Raw genomic sequence first — 23,251 nt, 5'->3', positions numbered from 1 at the left:
GTCGTCTGTGGCTGCTTTTGTACTACAAGGGCAGAAAACATGGCTTGCGAAGCTGACTGTATTTGCTCTCTTTACAGAAAATGTTTGCTATCCACTGTCCTAGAATATACTTTTTAAAATTAAAAGAAGCAGACATATGTATTTTCAAACTTAATAAATATATATTGCTTTTTCAATCATATAAATATAAATGCCATTGAAATAAATACATATCCAGTGAAATCTACAGTCACAATAATACTGCTATGGCCTTTTTTCTGTTACTTTTGGAAATCAGAACAAATATTGGGAGTGGGAGTGGGATGCCAGTAAGTGTTTTCTCAAAGTCCTTAAACTTTATATTTTTTCTTCTTTTGCCAAGCCTGGACTTTACTACAGGGCAGGAATCAGGGAGTGGTTAGAAAGGGAAGGAAATGCCATGGGGCTACTAGGGGATTGTATTGAACGTGGGCAGCTAACAAGTTTAAGGATTTGAATTTTGTGCTTTGTTCCTTCCTGTCTGTTCCCTTCTGCTGATGCTGCAAAAGGAGTGCATTCTGATGGGAGAATCTAAGACAGGTTAACCAGGGTGTCACTAGGGCTTTCAGAGAGTAGCTCCCTTCCCAGATTCCACTTTAGCCCAGCACATCCACCTTCACCCCCACCCAGCTTCAGAAAATACAAGGGGACGATGAAGGAAAGAAATGCTTTAAAAGTGTCAAAACATGTTTTTCAATTCCTATTCAAATAGCTACTTAGGCTGAAAAATTTGGCACGTTTTCCATACTCTTTCCAAGTTTACAGATATATCAAGGAATAACCTTGTAAGTATTAGACCTCTTTCCCTTCTCCTCCACACCTTTACCCATTTCATTCTAGGCCTGAGAAGTAGGATATCAGTATAAAATATCATTATTGACCCCGCCTCTTCCCACCACCGATAAGAAACAGTCTGTAGTTACTGCTGCTCTGAGGGCACCTCTATCGCCTACATTGTTTACTGAGTGTTGGACAATTTTCAAACATGTCTCACATTCCATTACAAATAGTCCACAGTTCCCTGAGTCCCTATGGTTCAGAATAAAATTGGTATATTTCAGGGTTATTCATTCTCCACTATGTAGATATTAGGCAAGAAATCCTGACACCATTACCTTTATTGACACCACAGACATTTTTCCTTCTTTCAATATTGGCAGCAACATTTTTGATTTGGCTGTTGAGTAGATACTGATTTGGGGAAGTTATATTCCACTTCTTTGATGTACTTCTTTTGTGAGCAACTTTATTCACCTTTTCCTCTTAGTTATCTGCTATTTGCAGACTTCCCAATGAATGAGACATCTCTCATATATCTAAACTGAGGTCAATGCTGTTGAACAGCAATACCATGGTGTTATTTGATGAGTGGAGGAAGAACTAGTTTTTTGTTTGTTGTATTTTTGTAATCATTCGTGTAAAAAGAAAGAGGGGGATTGAACAGCAAAGTCTAGGGGAGATATGGCCATGATAATCATTTTAATATTGAGACTGTTCCTCCCTGGTCCATGAAAGGAGCACAGCCTCACGGCAAAGAGCGTGGACTCTGGATTTATAAAGATCTGAGTCTGAATCTGGGCTGTGAGCCTCTGTCTCCTCATCCATAAAATGGGAGACCGCAATATCATCCACGTCACAGGTGTCTTATGTGATGACAAAACAGTAAAATATTTGCAAAGTTCTTGCCCAGTGTATGACTTACTAAAGTAGCTATTTTTATTATTACTACTGCTGCTGGCTCTGTTAAATATTAGATTTCACAGTGCTGTTTTCTTCCTTCAGGCATACCAAGGATGACCCCAAAGATAGTGGATTTGCCAGATCATATAGAAGTAAACAGTGGTAAATTTAATCCCATTTGCAAAGCTTCTGGCTGGCCGCTACCTACTAATGAAGAAATGACCCTGGTGAAGCCGGATGGGACAGTGCTCCATGTAAGAGTCATTCTTAATCTGCCCTTCTTAAAGCATGAGATGCTTCAGTGTAGTAATCACCCCACTAAATGATAGATACCATTCAGTGCTTTTATCCTCCTAGGCTAGTGTGTTGTTGGCTTTGATAAAATGTCCTATTCCTGGAGAGGCAGAACTGACTCACTGTAGCCTCACTGATTTCTTCTGTTGGCCAGTACTGCTCTGCAAGGTTGGGAATATGCTCCCTGTGGAACTGACAGAGCTGGGTGCCAAGGATGGCACACATCCTGCAGGACCGTTCAGCTGGTATGGGGAGAAGTACGTGTCAATCTGTGCAAAGCTTTGCTCTCGCAGTGTCCCCATATCTCTAACTACTCATATCAGGAGAGTAAGGTGGTGTTGCAACCCATGAATCAGCAGATTTACGTGCTATCAGGTGCAACCAGGACATGGAGTTTTGATGACCGGTCCACTCCTATTACGCTCTTTGGAGCAGCAGTTTAGGGGAGCATAGAAGAGGAGAGTTCCCCAGTTCTGAAACTACAATCCACGGGATCCCTTAGGTCTGAATGCATTCATTGGGTTTCTCCCCACCTCTTCCCTTTGCCCTCATTGCTGATGCTGACCCATGGTTAGGTAATATCACAGCAGTTCTTTTTTGTTTAAAAGGATCAAGCTACTTTTCGAACATGCTTTCCTTCTCTCTCCCAACTATACCAAATGCAGCAGAGACAGGAGCCACCCCAAATTTCTCTTGTGTTGAAAGTGATCCTTAGGATATTGATGTATTTTTTAATCTAAAAATTTAGAAATACTTATTATCCTATTTTTCTATCAAAGATGACCAAAATCAGCTTGACCAGAGGCAGGTATGAGTGACCTTCTGAGGGAAGAATATGTAGAATGTACCATTACTAGGGTCCACGTTTCAATGTCCCTGATTCCACTCAAACAACCCATCAGGTAGAAGAAGCCAATTGATGGCTTCCAAAATCTTGCTGGCTTTTTCATGAGTTAATGAAAGTAATGGCTACTATTTAGTAAGGTTGACCATAACTATATGTAACTTCTTACTTAACATTGCCTAGTCTCACTTTCTCTTTTTTTTTTTTTTTTTTTTTGCGGAAGTGGGAACTGGCTGGGTGAAGTTAAGTAACTAAGGAATTGGTCAAAAATGGCAAAGAGGCCAGATACGGTGACTCATGCCTGCAATCCCAGTGCTTTGGAAGCCTGAGGTGGGAGGATCACTTTAGGCCAGAAGTTTGAGACCAGCCTGGGCAACATAGCAAGATCCCATCTCTTATGAAATAAAAAAAGAATTAGCTGGACATGGTGGCATATACCTGTAGTCCCAGCTACTTGGGTGAGGTGGGGGGATCACTTCAGGCCAGGAGTTTGAGGCTGCAGTGAACTATGATCACTCAGCTGCACTCCAGCCTGAGCCACGGAGCAAGACTTTGTTGTCTCTCAAAAAAAAAAAAATGGCAGAGGTCCATCTCTCTTCAGAACCCTGGATTTTTCCAGTACTCCCCACTTGACAGCCTCTCAAACACTTAGGAAGTCACTTTGTCCTCCCACGCAGCCATCTCTGTGTTAGATAGGAAAGGAACAAATCTTATGAGGAGTAGTTTAAAAGAAATCATGCTTCAGGTGTCTTGCTTGTAAGTGTTTACCCCGTACTCCTAAACACACAAATACAACAGCAGGATCTGACAGGGCATCAGTCCAAAATAAACTTTCAGGGCTACTACAATAGCTTTGGAAATAAGCCAATAATTATATTAGCATTACATTTAGCTTCTTGATCTCTCCTAGGAAACTTCTTATTAAACAGTGAGATGGGGTCAATGTTACGGACCTTTGCGCTTATGCCTCCCTAGAAGTTTTTATTTTTTTGTATTTGACCTTTTCAGCCAAAAGACTTTAACCATACGGATCATTTCTCAGTAGCCATATTCACCATCCACCGGATCCTCCCCCCTGACTCAGGAGTTTGGGTCTGCAGTGTGAACACAGTGGCTGGGATGGTGGAAAAGCCCTTCAACATTTCTGTTAAAGGTAAGTTCATTTTCCAGAAAAAGGGATTGTGTCCTTGATGCGTTATGTTTTTGTATTGCTGCTTCTAGACAGAAATGTATGCTACCACTAAAATACCTTCGGGGTAATTTCCAGGATAGTAAGCCTTTAAAAAATTATATGCATGAAACTAGAGTGAAGAAATTAAGAGTATGAACTGTGGAGTCACACAGCCCCAGGTTTGATTTTGTCCCTAACAGCTCATAATCTTGTGGGTGGCCTTGACCAAATGAAGTTACCTTTCTGAGTGTCTCTGTATTTGCAAATGAAGCATAATTTAGGTACCTCTTAGGGTTATTGTGAAGCCTTGTTAAACACATACAATACTTGGAGTTGTGTCTGGCACAACATATCTGGTAGTGATTATGTTTCACAAGAAGGTTAGCATTGACGTTGTGACTTCCTATTCATTATTGTAGAGAATTATTTGGAGAATCCCTATTTTGAGGATTACTCACTTAATAAGAAGCCCAGGCTATGCTATATAATTAACATGAATGTCTTTTCACATTCAGGGCTGTGGGCATTTTTCCTGCTGTAAATTAGTATTTCAAAATTCAAATTAATCTGAGTGTTTGTGTGTAGATTCGTGGCTTGAGTGGAAGAACTAAAATGGAGGTAAGTCCACGTTAACTTGGCTGGTGTACATAGCTACAGCAAGGAATTTTAAATCCGCAAGTTACTTAATCACCTTTTTAGACAAGAATACCTAACAGCTCTCTGGCATATATTCTAGGAAAGATACTAGGCTAAGATTACTTGTAATTTCTGATACATTGTAAATGCTCTGTAAATAGTTGCTATCCTGTATTGTTTAGAGAATAATGACAAGAAAAAAAGTCTCTACATGTTCAGACGCAATTTGTTTTCTGAGTATTTTTGATCCACAGTTGGCTGATCCACAGATGTGAACCCACAGATACAAAGGGTCAACTTTATACAGTAGCACACATTGTAAGCACAAATCTTAGTATTAAACCTGGATCTTCTGACTCCAAACCCAGCACTATCTCTTCTGGACCATTTTGCTTTCTGAGTCTCTTGTGTTACAGAGGAGGAGACTGTGAGGTGACCAAAGTTGATTTGTATTTGGCCCCCTTTCGTTACTTCATTAGTAATCTCTTGGGAGATCTCAGAGGTAACTTCTATAAATGAAATGCTGTAAATACTCAGAATATAATCTGTTTTTTAAAGGCCAATAACAACAGTAGTGTAAATGCAACCCCATAGATTTGGATTCTGTGCCCTGAGAATCCATATGAACCACCTCAGAATCCTCCTTCTTATTATTACTTTTGGTTATAGGAAAGAACCCAAATCTGTTTTATTTGGTAGAACATTCACATGATTAAAACAATTTCTTGCATCTTGCATGTTCTTGGAAGAAAGGAAATGATATGCAGACAAGAAAAATTACCCTACTTTTAAGCTTCTGGGAATGTTTGCTACCCATGGACATACGTCCAAAACAAACCATGTGGTGAATACACAGAAGAGTCACTGGGTCTAGTTTTTAGTTTGTAGTGAAAGACACGGCACACAACATCAATGTGTAGAAGCGTCTCCAGTCCTAAGTCACTGCTGTCTCTTTGCTGTCACATTGACTGGCAGCCATAAAATGTAAATAGCCATTAGGGAATTTAATCAATTTAATCAGCATCTTTTATTATAGTATTTACAAAAACAGATACTAGGCTTTAACACCAGTGTACAGATTGATACAGTCACTTTGGAAAGCTGGCAACTTGTACTAAACCTAAACATTTACTTAGCCTGTGAACCAGCAGTTCTACCCCTAGGTATATGCTCAAAAGAATGGCTGTATTATGTTCAAAAAAGACATCTTCAAGAATGTTCAGAGCAATTGTATTCATAGTAGCCCCAAACTGAAATTAACTCAAATGTCCATCAACATTAGAAAGGATACACAAATCACAAATTGTAGTATATTCATATGTATTAGTTTGCTAGGGTGCCATAACAAAATACTACAGGCTGAGTGGCTTAAGCAACAGGAATTTATTTTCTCATAATTCTGGGGGCTACAAGTCCAAGATCAAGGCATCAACAGAGTTTATTTCTTCTGCGGCTTCTCTCTTTGGCTTGTAGATGGCCATTGTCTCCCTGTATCTTCACAGGGAGATTAAATTAGGACAGGTACAGGGTCTTCCCTTTGTACTTGTGTCCTAATTTAATCCTCTTACAAGGACACCAGTCATATTGGATTATGGCAAACCCTAATAAACTTATTCTAAATTAATTAATTCTTTAAAGGCCTTATGTCCAGATACGGTTACATCCTGAGGTACTAGGGGTTAAGACTTTAACGTGTGATTTGAGGGGAATACAATTTAGCCGATAAAATCATGCAGAGGAATATTAAACAGTAATAAAAAAGAATTAATTTCTGCAACAGTATGGATGAATCTTGCAAACATGATAACCAGTGAAAGAAAGTACATGCTTTATGATTCCATTTATATAAAGCTAAAGAACAGGCAATACTAATCTTCAGTCATAGAAGTCAGAATAGAGGCTACCTCTGGGTAGAGGATATTGACTGGAAAAGGGCACACAGGTGCCTTCTGGAGGGCTGGGAATATTTTCTATCTTAATCTGAGTGGTGGTTACATGGGTGTACACATAGGTAAAGTCCCTTGAGCTAAATACACTTAAGATATTCACGCTTTACAATGTGTATGTTCCATCTCAGTAAAAATGATTAAAAGGCAAAAAATAAAATGGTAGATTACTAAGAGGAAGCCTTTGTAGCAATTTTTAAGCCCTTGTAAAAGTATCACAGACTGACATTAATGGCTGTAATAAAATGTGCATCTGCTGGTTTAAAGAAAGGGGTGGCCTTATTTTATCATACAAGGAAAGCATTACTTGAACAAATTTACTTACAGCACTGCCCTCCTTTCTAGCCTAAGTGAAATGTGTACTCAGACTTATCTAACTTAATATTGGCATGATCTGCCTCCAGTTAGGGGATACTGCTTCTTACTGGCTTTATTATCCTGACCTTGGACAACTTCCTAAGTCGTCACTTAGTCAATAGAATTTCCTTTAGGCCTATTATGTTTCAGCCCCTGTTCTAGGCACTGGGAATAGAGCAGTGAATAATACAGGGGGAAAAAGACTCATCATGGAGCTTACATTCCCACAGGGAGATAAACAGTGAGCAAATAAATAAGTAAAATGTACAGTTCACTAAAATGCTGAGTGTCTTGGAGAAAATTAAAGCAGAAATGGGGGTACAGAATGCTGGGGCAGGGCTGGAGTGGTGACTGTAATTTTAAATAGGGTAGTCAAGCCTTCCTGAGAAGATATTTGAGCAAAGACTTGAAGGTTATGTCTAAGGAAGGTGAACCAAAGCATTGAGACAGAAAGAAAAGGAAAAATTACTGAACATTGCAATGTCCTCTGAAATCTGAAAGGTTCTGCACTGTATAATACACACTCTTGGGGAGGAAAAACAAAACGAGTTATGCATTTCTAAGAAGGCTGGGCCAAGGGAACTATAGAGCTCATTGGAAATTCACTTCACAAACAGTAATTCAGCATCTGGTCGGTGCTGGTGAACAAACTACACAGTCTTTGCCCTAATGGAATTTAGAGTGTAGTGTGGTGTTTCACAACCTTTTTATCATCATCCCACTAAGGAGCTCTTTTAGAAATTGTACTCCAGAACTCTCCCTCATCACCATAAGATTTTATTATCACAGATGTACTTTATATCTCTTTATGTACTATGGCTCTTTGGCGGGCTGCAACCCATTGTAATATCTAAAATTTTTGCATCCTCCAAGAACCAATTTTCATTGTTTCTGGGGCGCTGTCATCCCCATTGAGAATACGTGGTCTTTGAGATGGGGGGATTGTTTTAGATTATCTGAGTGGACCCACTCCAATCCCTTGAGTCATTAAAAGTAGAGAAACTTTCCTGACAATAGTCAGAGATGTGGTGGTCAAAGAAGGATCAGAGAGGCCTGATGTTGTAGACTTTGAAGGGATAGGAAGGAGCCTTGAGCCAGGGAATGCAGGCGGTCTCTAGAAGCTAGAAAGAATGAGGAAACAGATTATCTCCTAAGCCTCCAGAAAGGAACACAGCCTTGCTAATGCCTTAATTTTATCACAGTGAGACCCATGTCTGACTTCTGACTTCTAGAACTATAATAAATTTGAGTTGTTTGGTTGAAAGAGAGAGATATATATAGAGAGAGAGAATGAATTATGATCTAGAAGAAAGACCAATATCAAATAATCAAATAATCATACTACAAAGAGTAATAAACCCTAAAAATCACCATGAAGGAAAAGTAGAGGTTCTGTGAAAGTATACAATACCTTAATTCAGTTTCTATGATAGCCACCTGTGAAATATTCACATCAGAGCTAAGAATTAACTGGGAGAATAATGGGAGGTGGAGCATTCCTTGCAGAAGAGAGACATCCACAATCAGTCTAAAGAAAGGAGGTTCGTGCTTTGTTAGTTGGATGAAGTGAAAGGTCAGTGGGACTGGAGGATACTAGGTGAGGGGAAGAGGAGGCTGGAGAGTGGGCAGGGGCTTAATCGCTCAAGGACTGGCTGGTCACGGTATGAATTTTTGATTTTATCCTACGTGTGATGAGAATCCATTGAAGGGTCTTGAGCAAAGGGGCACATTTATTTTAAGGAAGCACTTTGAGGATAATGGGTTGGGGAAGCAAAAGCAAAGCAGAGAGCTTAGAGAGCAGGTGATCTCACTGAGTCTGAGCAGAAAACTTTAAGAGGACTTTGTTGGACATGTAAAACATATCTTCTACCTCTACCTAAGAACAATCACAAAACCTCAAAGCCGAAGGACTAATCTGCCTTCTGAAATTGTATTTAGTTCTTCCAAAGCCCCTGAATGCCCCAAACGTGATTGACACTGGACATAACTTTGCTGTCATCAACATCAGCTCTGAGCCTTACTTTGGGGATGGACCAATCAAATCCAAGAAGCTTCTATACAAACCCGTTAATCACTATGAGGCTTGGCAACATATTCAAGGTAAGCTTTGGACAGGATAGATGCCAGCTGGGGATGTGGCACCAGGAGAATTATTTTTCTCCAAATCTAGAAATTCCCTTCTCCCTGCCTCAATCCTCTACATCAAGGTGGAGGCTGTTGCAGAGGATTCTGTTTCAGAGTATTCAAGAGAGAGTGCAGGGGACCCCTGAGCTCTGGGGCTAACTTTCTGAAGTCACTGTGTGCTCTAGAACACAGAACCAGCTCACACCATGAGTTACTATCTATATCAATATTTCTTTCTGGATCTACAGTCCTGTTTTTAGTTATTCTATCTTGGCTGGTCATGGGGAAAGGCACTTGTTTATGCCATGAATATGGTAGCAGGAAAGTCCAGAGCCTGCTGGAAGGGGAGAGAGGCTTAATCTGCCTAAATCCTGGGGGTGATTGTTGCTGCTGTATTGAGTTGTTTATTCCTTTTCTTATTTCATGTCTTGCCCTGTCCTGCAGACTCTTAACACAGAGAGATTTTTGAAGGAATTTGAACCTGCAAAGTTTGGGCTGTGGCAGACTGGAATGGGCTTGGGGGAGGACAAGGACAGGCAAAGAGAGCTACAGACCCCTCCCCTAACTTCCTGAAAGAAAAAAATAATTGAACAAAATGTGACAAAACGCCGAAAGTTCATGAAAACAGTTGAATTTATTTTGAAACACAAATTACATTTGTTGTATGATAATGTAAAATCACAATTTTAAAAAGCAAAGAGCATTATCAGTGACCATGCTGCTTCAATTGGACCATCCTGTAAAAAGACCTGCCACTAACATGCTTGTAGGCAGCATGTCCTCCTCCGCCCATACCTTTGTCTTACTATGCCTATGATTTCCTTAAAATGATCCTCTATTCACTATATGGAGATAATTAAGAAAACTATGGAAAAAAAAAAGAGAAGAGGAGGAGGGTTTTGGGCTGAATAACACTAGCTGACCTGGGTAGACCGAATAAAATGGTATTATTACTGAGTCCTTCACATACTATTGTAGATTCTATCAAAATTCAGAATTCCAGGGACGTCAGGCTGATTTGCTGAATTGCTGTTTCCGACATCAATGGCTAGGTCTTTCGCTGTCATATGGTGGTAATAATCCATCACCTTTTTCTACAAGTGGACATCCACAAAGGGGTCTTCTAAGAAGTGTTAAACACATCCCAGCTTTTTTCTTACCAAGTAGGAATTTATCATATGATAAGGCAGAAATTTATCTTTGCAATATCCGTGGAGAAACAGAGGCTGACTAAAGCAAATAGGTAAGGAGAAAAGAGACAGATACCATTTGTTTTATGGGTGCTATTTTCAAGGACTTCAGAATGCTTCATTGTAATAGTATGACCATTACAAATCAGTTTTCTGGTCATTTTGAGCAAACCTCCTAAGCATCTTTTTCTCTTGATAGCTTGATTGCAATCAGTGTACATACCTGAAAACAGTAGCAATTAAATTATTCTAATTGAGTATTCCCCCAATCTGGTATTCCATATAGAAGATTTGTGAGGTTTTATTCTACAAATGAAAAGACAAAAGCACCAGAGCAGAAATGTGTAAGTGGCACAGAAATGCACACTTTAATGTGTACATTGTAACCTGGAAACATTTCAAAAGCCTAATTTTCCTCATATTAGGAAGGATGAGGCCTTGAAGATGGAATTGCCTCTCTGTTTCACTAAGACGTAGTTTTGAAAACCTAAAATTAGTTCACATCGCAATAACAACAACCCCAGCTTAAGGAATGTAAGAGAATGCCAACTTAAGTTTCCTGGACGTTTTCTCTTCTCAGTGACAAATGAGATTGTTACACTCAACTATTTGGAACCTCGGACAGAATATGAACTCTGTGTGCAACTGGTCCGTCGTGGAGAGGGTGGGGAAGGGCATCCTGGACCTGTGAGACGCTTCACAACAGCTTCTATCGGTCAGTGGAAGCCAACAGGCATTTATTCATGAGCTGGGTGGGAGGGGGAGGAAGGGGAAAGAGGAAGGAAGACCAGGAAGGGTGGTGGTGGGTGAGTGGGTGGGTGGGGATGGAGGTGGCAGGAGTTTGCTTTTGAATGGGTGGGAAAGTGACAGGAAGGCTAGCAACTTCAAGCCAAACTGTTCCTTTATTTGGGTTGGACTCCTGGTCTGTCTCCCTGGGGGAGGAGGTCTGCAGCACTCTGTAGGGACAGAGAAGGAAGCAGATGAGCCTTCAGGAAGGCAGGGCCTCCCCTAGGAGCTGGGATTTACACAGCAGCAACTGTGCTGAGCTTCAGCTCCTGCATCTTATCACTGGCTTCCTGTTTCCATCTTAAGGGCCCAGACCAGGCTCTTGCCACAGGCATATTTTAGAAGTCCCAGTTTATTTATTTTCAAAAATAATTTCCAATTTTTCAAAGTAATTCATGGTCAGAGTCATGACATCAAATAGAATAAGAAGCTTTTATCTAAAGAACAGCATTCTCCTGCTCCACCCTCCACCTCCCAGTCCTGCTTCCTATAGGTAGCCACTTTCATCTCCTTAAGCTATTTCTTATATTTACCTCCCTTTTCTAAATCAGTGGTTCTCAAACCTAAGTGTCCATCAGAATCACTCAGAGAGTTTGTTAAAAGATATTTCTGGGCCTCATCCCCAGAGTTTCGGATTCAATGGTTTTGAGGTGAGGATGGGGCCGGGGTTCAATAATTTGCATTTCTAGTAGGTTCCCAAGTGATGCTGCTGGTCCTGGGTCCACGTGTTCTAGATAACAAGTGTAAAATTATTTCTTGATTTCTCAGTGGTGTTTGGTATTGACTGGCCTTCTATTGCGTTAATTAACTTTGTGAAGCCTCCTTGATGCTAACCTGACCTCCAGCTTTCTGTTACCCAGGTACCCTCCATTGAAATACTGGAGTGATCTTTTGTAAGGTTCCATTCCTGGTTCTTTGAATTGTTCACTGTGTATAACCATTCTGTTACTATCTCTTGGTCAGTGCTTTATACTTTCAACTTCATATATATTTGATTTATATCACCTAGGAAAGTAGTAAGAATTATCATCTTCCGTATTTTATAGATTGAAAATAGAGACTCAGAGTACTTAATAACAGTAAGATGCATCACCATACTAAATCTTGGGGCTTCATATCTTTGTCTTTTAGAGCCAGGATCTTGCTCTGTCACTCACGCTGGAGAGTGCAGTGGTTTGATCAACACTCGTTACAGCCTCTATCTCCTGGGCTCAAGTCATCCTCCCACCTCAGCTTCCTGAGTAGCTGGGACTACAGGCACACCACCACATCTGGCTACTTAAAAAAATTTTTTTTGTAGAGACGGGGTCTTGCTTTGTTGCCCAGGCTGGTCTTAAACTCCTGCCTCAAGCAGTCCCCCAGGCTTGGCCTCTCAAAGTGTTAGGATTACAGGGATGAGCCACCACTCCCAGTCCAGGCTCCATATCTTTTTGTTTCTCCAATTATTATTTCTACCTAGAATCCCAAAGGCACCAGCTTATTATCCCAGTTCACATATTTGCCTGTGTTTTACTCCATTTACTAAAAGTAGAAGGATATGTTATGATTGAGTGAAAAAACCAGGAAGAACATCCACTTTTCTTCTGCAGAGATTGTGCACCCTTAACAGAAACATCCTTCCTTCACACCACCCACCTAGTTTTTATGTTACTAGCAGCATCCTTAAAGAACCAAATGAGACTCAAAAGCTACTCTGAGGCTTATAGAAGCATTACACACAAGTAAGAAATGGCTGCTTGGGGACCCACCTGGTTGTGAATATAAAAAATAAACCCAGAAACTATATAGAGAGGAAAAAGGGACCTCTACAACCATGACCCAAGGGATCCCTGATATGTCATCATGTTACTGCTAAAAGGCAAATGGTAGTTAATTCTCTCTCAAGTCACTGTTGGTGAGTCAAAAGGGGAAGAGCATAAACTGACTCAGATGGAAAGTATTTATGGAACAGAACATAAAACACTTCACAGCCCCACACTGTACTGTCTTCAGCCCTCAGAATATGTTCCAGCCAGGAGGTCTCTCAGAATATTTCAAAGTAGTTCTCAGGGGTAGGCGGGAAGGGGATTATTGAAGGTTCTTCTTTTCCCATCATTTGAATTTTGCTGATGTTTGCTTTTCATTTCATCTGGCAGTTGCACTGTTTATGTGTGTTGATTGAGATGGTGAAGGCCAGGGAGTCTGGGAGGGGAAGGAGGAGAACACTTTCTGAACATAGTGCAGAAAGGGGCAGACAGGGAGGCATATGGGGTAATCATGTTCCCAAAGGGCGGGAAAAGGGGAAATGACTATTTATTGAGTTACTCTTCTGTACCAGGCACAGGATTAGGAGGTGTAAATGTATTCTCCAAAATATCAACTCCCCATTCTCCTTTGTCATTGCAAACCTGCCTAAACCACTCTGGGTGGCTATTTTGGAGGTTAAACTTCAGAGGTTAACAAGAGGAGATGGCATCACCTCTCTCCATTTGCAAAGGTTACAGAGAAAGGGCCATCAGACCTTTTGCATAATGCCAAGAAAATGCATGCCTAGCTGCTGGTTCTCACTAGTCTGAGGGTAGTCAGAACCAGGCTGGTGGGACTTAATTCCCAGTAGATGGAAACAGACCCTTCCTCTCACCTTGAACCAAGAGTAAGAGCAGTGTTTCTCAACCTTTAAAAAAAATGTATTGCTCATCCCCAGTGAGCTGTTTCAGATAACGTTTATCCTAGTAGATCCTGCCTTCCGTGAAATTTTAATACCACAGATATGCTCTATATCTGTTTCTGTATTATGGTCCTCTGTAAACAATTGTAGTAATCTGAAATTTTCTCATACACCAAGAACAAATTTTTTTGCCCCATAGGAGTGATTGTGTCCCTACTGAGAATGCATGAATCAGAGGATCTCTATCCTACGTTTTGGAAGGACTTCATATCTGGAATTTAAAAATCAATTTACTATTATTAACTGAAAACACACTATTTCCTCCTTTGTCCAGTGACATAAGACATCTTGAAAGAAGGAAGGGAGGGAGGAAACCAGTGTTAATAGAGCCCCTAACACCTTCCAAGCATTTTCACATCCGTTGTCTCACTTATTACTCCTGAGTCTGGAAGATGGATATTTTAATTTTATTTTACAGGTGAACTTGGAGAGATTATGAATTTGCCCAAGGTTGCAAAAGTAAAGTGGCATGTTCCTGTCTCTCTGATTTTAAAACCCATATTTTTCTATTCAGTGATGTCTTGGTAGCCCAGGCTCCTGTGGGTGATTATGGCCAGGCATCACGTAGTCGTAGCGGATACCTTGATGTGATCAGAGCAGGAATAGGCCTGGCCCTGCCACCACAGCTGTATGATTTCTGAAAATCCTGCTAAGGGGAAGGAACCCCTAAATTGCTTTACAATGTATTGCTCAAAATGGTAACAGAAACGGTAGATACTCGCCCATAATCCCATAACCTTGGCAAATCTACTGTTTTGATTTTTATCGTTTCCTTCCTATCCTTCACCATTGTAGACATAACTTTTAGCATACCTACATGGACTTGAAGTCTTTTTATTGGGCTTTCATACTTTTCCTAGTTATCTATTTTTCCACTGAATGGCTATATCATAATTTATGAAAGCAGTTTCCTATTTTGAGTGTTTAGGTTTCTTCCAATTGTTTGCTATTATAAATAATGTAATGAATCATTTTGGTAGGAAAAAAAGTATCATATGGGCCACTTGCTTGTGTTTCTTTGATAGCTTATGAAGTTGTATCTTATTCTAGAAGCCAAGGTTACTCTTAAAAGGTGCCCTTTAGTGCTGTCATTGCCTGTACCCTTGTATTAGTCTGTACTTGCATTGCTATAAAGAAATACCTGAGACTGGGTAATTTAGAAGAAAAGAGGCTTGGCTTTTTACCAAACCAAACAGTAAAAACCGTAACCATTGGCTCATGGTTCTGCATGCTGTATAGGAAGCATCTGCTTTTGGGGAGGCCTGAGGGATCTTTTACTCATGGCAGAAGGCAAAGTGGGAGCAGGCACTTTGCCTGGTGAAAGCAGGAGCAAAAGAGTGAAGGGGCGGGGGCAGTGCTATACACTTTTTTTTTTTTTTTACTGTTTCATAATTTATTTATTTTTCCATGGAAATTATTTAACATTTTATTTTCTGACAAAGCTCCTGTTTATTTTATTTTTTTATTTTTTATTATACTTTACGTTTTAGGGTACATGTGCACAACGTGCAGGTTAGTTACATATGTATACATGTGCCATGTTGGTGTGCTGCACCCATTAACTCGTCATTTAGCATTAGGTATATCTCCTAATGCTATCCCTCCCCCCTCCCCCAACAATTGAACAATGAGAACATATGGAAACAGGAAGGGGAACATCACACACTGGGGCCTTTTATATACTTTCAAATGACCAGATTTCATCAGAACTCACTCGGTATCAGGAGGACAGCACCAAGGGGGATGGTGCTAAACCATTCATGGGAAGTCACACTCATCAACCAATCACCTCCCACCAGGCCCCACCTCCAACACTGGGGATTACATTTCAATATGAGATTTGGGTGGGGACACTAATCCAAACTATATCAGCCATATATAAAAATAATGATTTTTCTGGATTCTCCTAGGACTCCCTCCTCCAAGAGGTCTAAATCTCCTGCCTAAAAGTCAGACCACTCTAAATTTGACCTGGCAACCAATATTTCCAAGCTCGGAAGATGACTTTTATGTTGAAGTGGAGAGAAGGTCTGTGCAAAAAAGTGATCAGCAGAATATTAAAGTTCCAGGCAACTTGACTTCGGTGCTACTTAACAACTTACATCCCAGGGAGCAGTACGTGGTCCGAGCTAGAGTCAACACCAAGGCCCAGGGGGAATGGAGTGAAGATCTCACTGCTTGGACCCTTAGTGACAGTAAGTAATTCATGCTGCTCCAGCCTCATGTGAGCAATAAGGGGCTACCACCATGCAGACTTAGCTAACGTCACTTCAAGACTATTGGAAATTAAGAAAGAAAGTTAGTTGTGAGAGAAGGCTAATTAGTGCCTCCCACCTAGTCGTTTTAATAACTTGCAATATATAACATATATTTGGATTTGCAATAATTCAGGTCTGTGCTAAAATTTACCTTCCCTTGGTGTGCAGTTGTTTATTTAGTAAATTAGTAACAAGAAGAAGGTTTTCTAGGGCTTGTTGAACCATTTGTGGGGTAGTTTTGAAGAATTATCATATATCTACATGTACACAGATGTCAGTTAATTCCAGATGGGTCTTTCCTAATCATAAAAACCAAATAACTTTGCTTGAAACCCCTTGAAAACAGGTAATTTTAAAAGTTTAAAGATTTATCTAGGAGTAATCACTTTTTTTTCCCAAAGTATTTTGCATTTCAGGCTTTTCTCTATTTCAGATTGGTCATTTAAAATTTATGGGAATTTCTTGGGTTTCTTTGTAGTATTGAAAGTCTATTCATTACTAAGCAGAGAGTTTTATTTTGATTCACTGAAATTAGAACTGTGTGCATTTGGAACCCTTGGAAAGGTAAACTATTTCTTGGCCACACACAACTACCACTGAAGTCAGGATCATGTGGTCTATGGCCTTACCACCCTGAACATGCTGGATCTCGTTGATCCTGGAAGCTAAGCAGGGTCAGGCCTGGATGGGAGATTATGTGGTCCCTTGCCAGCTCCCAGAGTCTGAGGCTGTCTTTGCAGCTGGTTCTCCACTTCCTCAGGAACAGGTGTGGAAGCTGGCTCAGTGTTTCTTTGGCCACTCTTTTATTGCATCAGTGACTTATGAAAGTCTGAATTGTTTTGTCAGTGTTTAGGGATTCTTCATATATAATGTTTAATTCTGTGAAATTTCCAAGGTGCAGAATCATGCTAAGAGTAACACAATGAACAATCACATTCCTACCATCCAGAATTAACAACTGTTAACATTTTGTCATATTTGCTTTCAGCATTTGTTGTTGACTTACATAATAACCCACTACAGGTATATCAGTATCTCCTGCAACTGTTATCCCTATTCCATTTCTGTTCCCCTCTCCCAAGAGACAACCGAAATTATGAGTTTGTTAAGTATATTTTAATTTAATGTTGTATATATATATTTTTTGAGACAAGGTCTTGCTCTGTTGCCCAGGCTGGTGAGCAGTGGTGCCATTATGGCTTCTGCAGCCTTGGCTTCCTGGGCCCAAGCAATCCTCCCACCTCAGCCTCCTGAGTAGCTGGGACCACAGGCACACGCCACCACACCTGAGTATTTTTTTTTAATTTTTTTTGTAGAGCTGGGATCTCCCTATGTTGCCCAGGCTGGTCTGGAACTCCTGGGCTCAAGCAATCCTCCCGCCTTCGCCTCCCAAAGTGCTGGAATTACAGGCATGAGCCACTGTGCCAAGCCCAATGTTCTATAATTTTAATATCTCTGAAACTATACACATGCATACATATCATTCTTCATTTTTTGAATGAACATTATGGATTTTATCTATCCATGTTTATTTAGCTTTGATGCATGTAATTTTAACTTCTGTATAATATTCTACCTTATGAATGTATCTTGTCATTCATCCTCTCCCTTTTAGAGGGAGATGTAGGTTTTTTCATTTTTTACTATCATGAACAAAATGCAATGCCCATTCTTATGCATGTCTCCATGTGCATAGACAGGTGTGAGAGTTTTTCTAGGAACAAGTCCGGTGGTGGAACTCATGGGCTATTTCCCTCTAAAGTGGTTAGTCAGTGTGTACTATGTTCAGGAGTGTATGACAGTGCCATTTTCCTTATACCCATCTCTATGTCTATATCCTTTCCCTATATCACGTGATAGTGTCACACCTTTTTACTTTGCATATCTCAAAAGCAAAATATGGTGCCTCATTGTTAATTTCAATTTTGATTTCCTTGATAGCTAGCAAAGGTGAGCATCTTTTTATGTTAATTGTCTTCTTTTTTGATATACTTATTTATTGATATACTGGATGTCCTCTTTTTTGATATACTTATTGATATCCTTTGCTCATTTGGAATAGGTTGTCTTTCTTACTGATTTGTAAAAATTATTTGTGTAATCTAAATACTTTGTTATGTGTATTGCAAATATATTCTCCTAATCCCTTTATTGTAACCTTGTTTGTGGTGGCTTTTAACCCACAGACACTTGACATTTTGATGCAGTTGGACCTGTCAGTATTTGCCTGTGTGATTTATACTTTTTGCATTTTGGAATTATTCCCTATCCCAAGGTCATAAACATATTCTCTGTGTTTTTCCTAGTAGTACTAGTGTTGTTTTGTGTATTTAGGTCTTTAAGATATAAAAATGTTATTTTGGGGTACAGTATATTTTAATATTTTTATTTTAATCTTATTTATTCACATATGGCATGTCAGTGGTCCCAATGCCACGTATTGAGTAGTCCCCATGGTGAGTTGTGATGCTTTCTGTATCATATGCCGGGTTCTCATATTCATTTTGCATCTATTTCTGGATGTTCTGTTCCCTTCCATTGATCTGTTTGTTCCTGTACCATTTCCAGCATATTAACTATAAACTTGTGAAATGTCAGTAACTGTGGGATGAATCACTATTTCCTATTTCAAAATTATCTTAGGTGCTCACTCACCTAAACTACATAAGTTTCATCCTCATTAGAATGATACAATCTCAGAATCACACTATCATTATCATATTTATAGGATTAAACAAAAACTAGTTAATAGTCACTGGGAGTCGACTTGCCTTGGATGATTGTATGAAGTTTGATGGAGGGTCAATGCTAGTGGTGGTAGTAGGGATGTGAGATTGGCAGGGTAGGAGTTGATCCCTATAGGGTCAGGAAATCCGAGGAAGGAGGATGTGAATGAGAACATCTCATTTTTACCTGAAAATATTTGTTAATATGCTGTGTTGTCATTGACTGATCATGTATGTTCATAAGTAAAATTAATACTTCCAGTTATAAAGTTTGTGTTGGTTTCCAGCCTAGCAATTCCATCTGGTCCAGGGGTAAGAAGTGGAGTGAATTAGATTTGGCGTATCACCCCAATCACATGTTAAAAATAATATATGTGTGTTATGTTTTCTTGTTGGAAAACATTTACATGGGGAGTATTTGACCCTTACAATGACTTTTTGAGGAAGGTAGAGTAAGAATGATTATCACAGTTAACAGATGAGGGACCTGAGGCACAGAGGAGGGTAAGTGACTTGCCCAAAATCATGGAACTAGTATGGCATGGGGATTAGGATTCTAATCCACATCTTAGTTCTATTTTTCCCCCCACCATGCTACAAATGTCTTGCACTTGTCTCTTTGGATGGGCGACCCACTGCTTCAAAGCAACTATGCTTCTAGAGGTTCTTTAAGTAGTGATATCCCATTTCCAAATTGTTTAAGGTCTGATTAGTGTTTCCTAAAGCATTTGAGAATCTATTGTAGAGTCACCCGGAGAACCTGCTAAAATGTAGATTGCTGGGTCCAGACCCGCTGAATTTAAATCAAAGGTTTATTGAGCTATCCCTAAGAATGACTCCTTTCAGGCATAAAATGGATAAGTTGGTAGATGCAAATTTATGATTTTTAGTTGGCACAAAAATTACATTCATTATTTTTCTAACAAGCGTCTGAAAGACACCTGCTGCTTTTTGTGACAGGCTTAGAAGAGCACTCACTGGTTTATGAAGTTGAATTTTTTGAGCCACAACTATACAAATATTAACTATGTGATCACAGTAATCTGAAAATGTTGGTATTTCTATTACTCCTTCAATCTCCTGTGGGAAGAAAGGCTATTGTATATTTTTATAAAAAGATACAAAAGACTTGGTACTGGATGTAAAGAAAGTTAAGACATACTGTTGATTAATTGTGATTTTTGGATACTGTACCATCTGCTGGACATAGAACATAACAATCAGATTTGGAAGGTTCTAAATCCAATACCTAATTCTCATAAATTGCCACAGTCCCCTAAAGAGTAACAAGGGGGAGTCAACATAATGAAAAGAAGAAATTTAAAATAGAAAGGATGTACCTTGAGATACTTCTCTAAGGTTCTAATTTGTTTATAAGCAGTAACTTTCATGTGGAGAAACAATGGTGTATGGAATGAAACAGCCTATGTCTACTATTCGCCTACTGGGACGAGTACAAACCCCTTAAACTTTTGAAGTCTCAGTTTTCTCATCTCTAAAATGTGGATCATAAAAATCTCAGTACTGTGTGGTTATACAAGTCAAGAGAGTGTCTGCATGTAGAAGCACATTGTAAATAGCCTCATAAATGTAAGGTACAGTTACTATTAAGGACAAGAGCTCGAATCCATTCTTTTCCTGGATCAAATAGGCTTAGCCTTTATTGGGTCACGAACTTCCCTTCTAGCCTGTGCCCTTTAGAGTTTGAGTGAGAATGTAGTGATGCTGCGGTGCCTGTCATCTTCACATGTGGAAAACCTCAAGGCATCTCTTTCTCATCCTGCCTGTGTCCCTGAATGGAATGTGATTCCCCTTTTCCCCAAATCCCTATAATACTTTGTCTACTAAAAGTTATTAGCACATTTTCTCATGTATACACTGACCTGCCTGCTGCTCCATAAATTGAGGGCAAGGACAGACCACATGACACTAAGACTATGGACTACAGAGCCAGCCTGCCAGGAGTTGAATCTTGTTTCTTCTACTTAACAGTAGTGTCACCATGGCTAAGTCACTTAATCCCTCCAGACCTCAGCACTTACAGAAAGATTGCTATGAAGAGGAAGTGAGTTAATATATACAAGAGACTAGATCAATGCCTGCCATATTGTAAGCACTATATAAATGCCAGCCCTCAGAAGCTTTCCATTCTTCCCAGCATCAAGAATAGTAAATACAGGTTTGTGGAATAACATAATTTCTAAGGCCTTCATTTAGTGTCAAGATGACAAATAGATGATATGTGTTGCCATTTCTCTGTCTGTGCCACTCTTTCAAGTCTGCATGGAGTAGACTACTGGGTAGTGGCTACTGGGTAGCCACTACCAATTGATTGGGATACCATATGAGAAAACATCTGTTTGCCTTTCATGAGCTGACATGAACTCTATCTCAAAAGCGTAATGATCTAAGCCATGGCAGTATAACTTAAGTGAATCTTTTTTCTGTTTAATTTCTAGTTCTTCCTCCTCAACCAGAAAACATCAAGATTTCCAACATCACACACTCCTCGGCTGTGATTTCTTGGACAATATTGGATGGCTATTCTATTTCTTCTATTACTATCCGTTACAAGGTTCAAGGCAAGAATGAAGACCAGCACATTGATGTGAAGATAAAGAATGCCACCATCACTCAGTATCAGCTCAAGGGCCTAGAGCCTGAAACAGCATACCAGGTGGACATTTTTGCAGAGAACAACATAGGGTCAAGCAACCCAGCCTTTTCTCATGAACTGGTGACCCTCCCAGAATCTCAAGGTTGGTTGAATGGACAGGTATTTACATAGGATTACCATGCAGCCCTATAGGCAGCTGGTTTATCAGGACAGGCCTGTGAGATGAAAGCCTATGAAAAGTCGGTGGTTGAATGGACAGGCATTTACAGAGAGGTCCTTAATATCAAAATGCCTCTGAGAAGGATCCCTGTTGGTCCGTTTTCTATTGTTGAACCTTAGAATAGATCAGTCTATCAGCACACCCCATCCAGCAATCTAAGAAGAAAGCTCTGAGGAATATGAATTTTAATTCCTAGGAGAAAGAAGAATGTGGGAGCTGCTTATAGAAGGCAGGCTATGCAAGAGCTCCAGTAGGAGGCTCCAAGAACCATGCTCCATTCTTCCTTAAACACTCCTTTTTTAGCTTGGATGACACTGTGCAATTCTGAGTCTTCTTCTACTTTACTGATGCAGGTTATTAGGTCTCCATGTCCACCACTAACCCCAACCCCAGAAAAAGTACGTGCTTTGAGCTAGATAGAGATCCTCTCCGGATGCCATACTGTGCCCACCATTTGTGATTGATAAAGTCTGTTGAGTGTAATTAAGTGAACAAGGGTCCCATGTGGGTGGAGCTGCAGCAGGAGGATTGACTTCAAGTCTGTGCAGAGGCACCTCCCGGCTCTCTGTGTTGTGTACAATGTGTGCCAGAGAATGTAGATGGAGGCACGTTAGAGGCAAGTTTTGAAAATTTATGATCTGGATTACAGTCTGTTTTTAAAGAAAATACTATAACTAAATCTGAAAACTTCTTGGTTCTCTTGGAGGATTACCTAGACCTTAAGAAACAAAATCAAACAAGTCGCTTTAACAGTGCTGATTCTTTGGAACATTTTTGAAATGTTCAAGGAATGAAGAGTCTGCCAAATATAGAAAATCATGGTTTTCAGGTCACACTCTTAGTGAATGCCCCATTTTTGTAATTACTTGTGTTTTGGCGAAATGTAACTTCCTAAATTCAAGCTATACATAAAATACCAAGAGAAAAATTTTAAAACAAGACAAAACCAAAAGTTTCTCACCATTCTAGACATCTCTGTATCTGTACATATATAGAGATAGAAGAAAAGATAAATGAGAAGAGAGGGATACTTTTAAGAGGACGGGATCATGTTCTGTGTGCTATTGCTAATAAAAATGTATCGAGTTTAATTTTATTTAAATAAGGAAAAGAAATAGATTTGACCATAGTCTTTAATAGTTTATTTTGACCTGAGCCCTAAATTTAATTTTTCCTCTGTCTTTTCCTGTCTTCCTCCCTCCCTCTCTCTTCTTCTATTGGGTATCATTAGGTTTTCTTCATTAACTCGTTAAAACAAGACAAACACAACAAAATACCTGATAGACTGTAAGCTCTTAGCATCATTGAACTTTAAAGCATTTCTAGGTGGGGAAATTGAGGTTTAGGGAGGTTTAGTCACTCTCTCAAAGTTATACCTGTAGTAATTCTCCCTATTATTCAACATTGTTCATTTGCTTGGGATTCTACTTGGAAATAAAAGTTGAACAAATGACAACTAATGATTAGCATATGGCTAATTGTAACAGCACTTTTGCATGTTTTTTTTTTTTTAAATCTTATTACAACCCTGTGAGTCAGACTCATCTCCACTGAGTTTGGAATATAAATGAGTAGCCCAAGGTCATGTAGTGGTTAGGTGGCAGGGTTAGGGCTGCTGTTAAGTTCCCATTACACTGTGTCTTCTCCCACATACGGTGTGGGTCTGTTTCTCTATGT

General features: G+C 39.7%; 1 protein-coding gene across 4 annotated transcripts in view; it reads left to right on the top strand.

The window, feature by feature from the left end:
* TEK (TEK receptor tyrosine kinase) overlaps positions 1-23,251 on the top strand; it is a 123,197-nt gene that overhangs the window by 73,185 nt on the left and 26,761 nt on the right. For 2 of the 4 annotated variants that reach the window (XM_019034171.4, XM_004047894.5), the window contains exons 8-13: positions 1,801-1,952; positions 3,845-3,989; positions 8,885-9,046; positions 10,841-10,975; positions 15,664-15,948; positions 21,197-21,496. In XM_019034171.4, coding sequence (XP_018889716.1) covers positions 1,801-1,952; positions 3,845-3,989; positions 8,885-9,046; positions 10,841-10,975; positions 15,664-15,948; positions 21,197-21,496 — 1,179 coding nt within the window. The remainder of the gene's footprint in view (positions 1-1,800; positions 1,953-3,844; positions 3,990-8,884; positions 9,047-10,840; positions 10,976-15,663; positions 15,949-21,196; positions 21,497-23,251) is intronic. The other 2 variants (XM_055350817.2, XM_055350816.2) reach the window with 1 other exon arrangement.

Source organism: Gorilla gorilla, chromosome 13 (assembly GCF_029281585.2).
Source record: "Gorilla gorilla gorilla isolate KB3781 chromosome 13, NHGRI_mGorGor1-v2.1_pri, whole genome shotgun sequence".
NCBI lineage: Eukaryota > Metazoa > Chordata > Mammalia > Primates > Hominidae > Gorilla > Gorilla gorilla.
The sequence above is the reverse complement of the archived record's forward strand: the minus strand, read 5'-3'. Positions and strand labels throughout refer to the sequence as shown.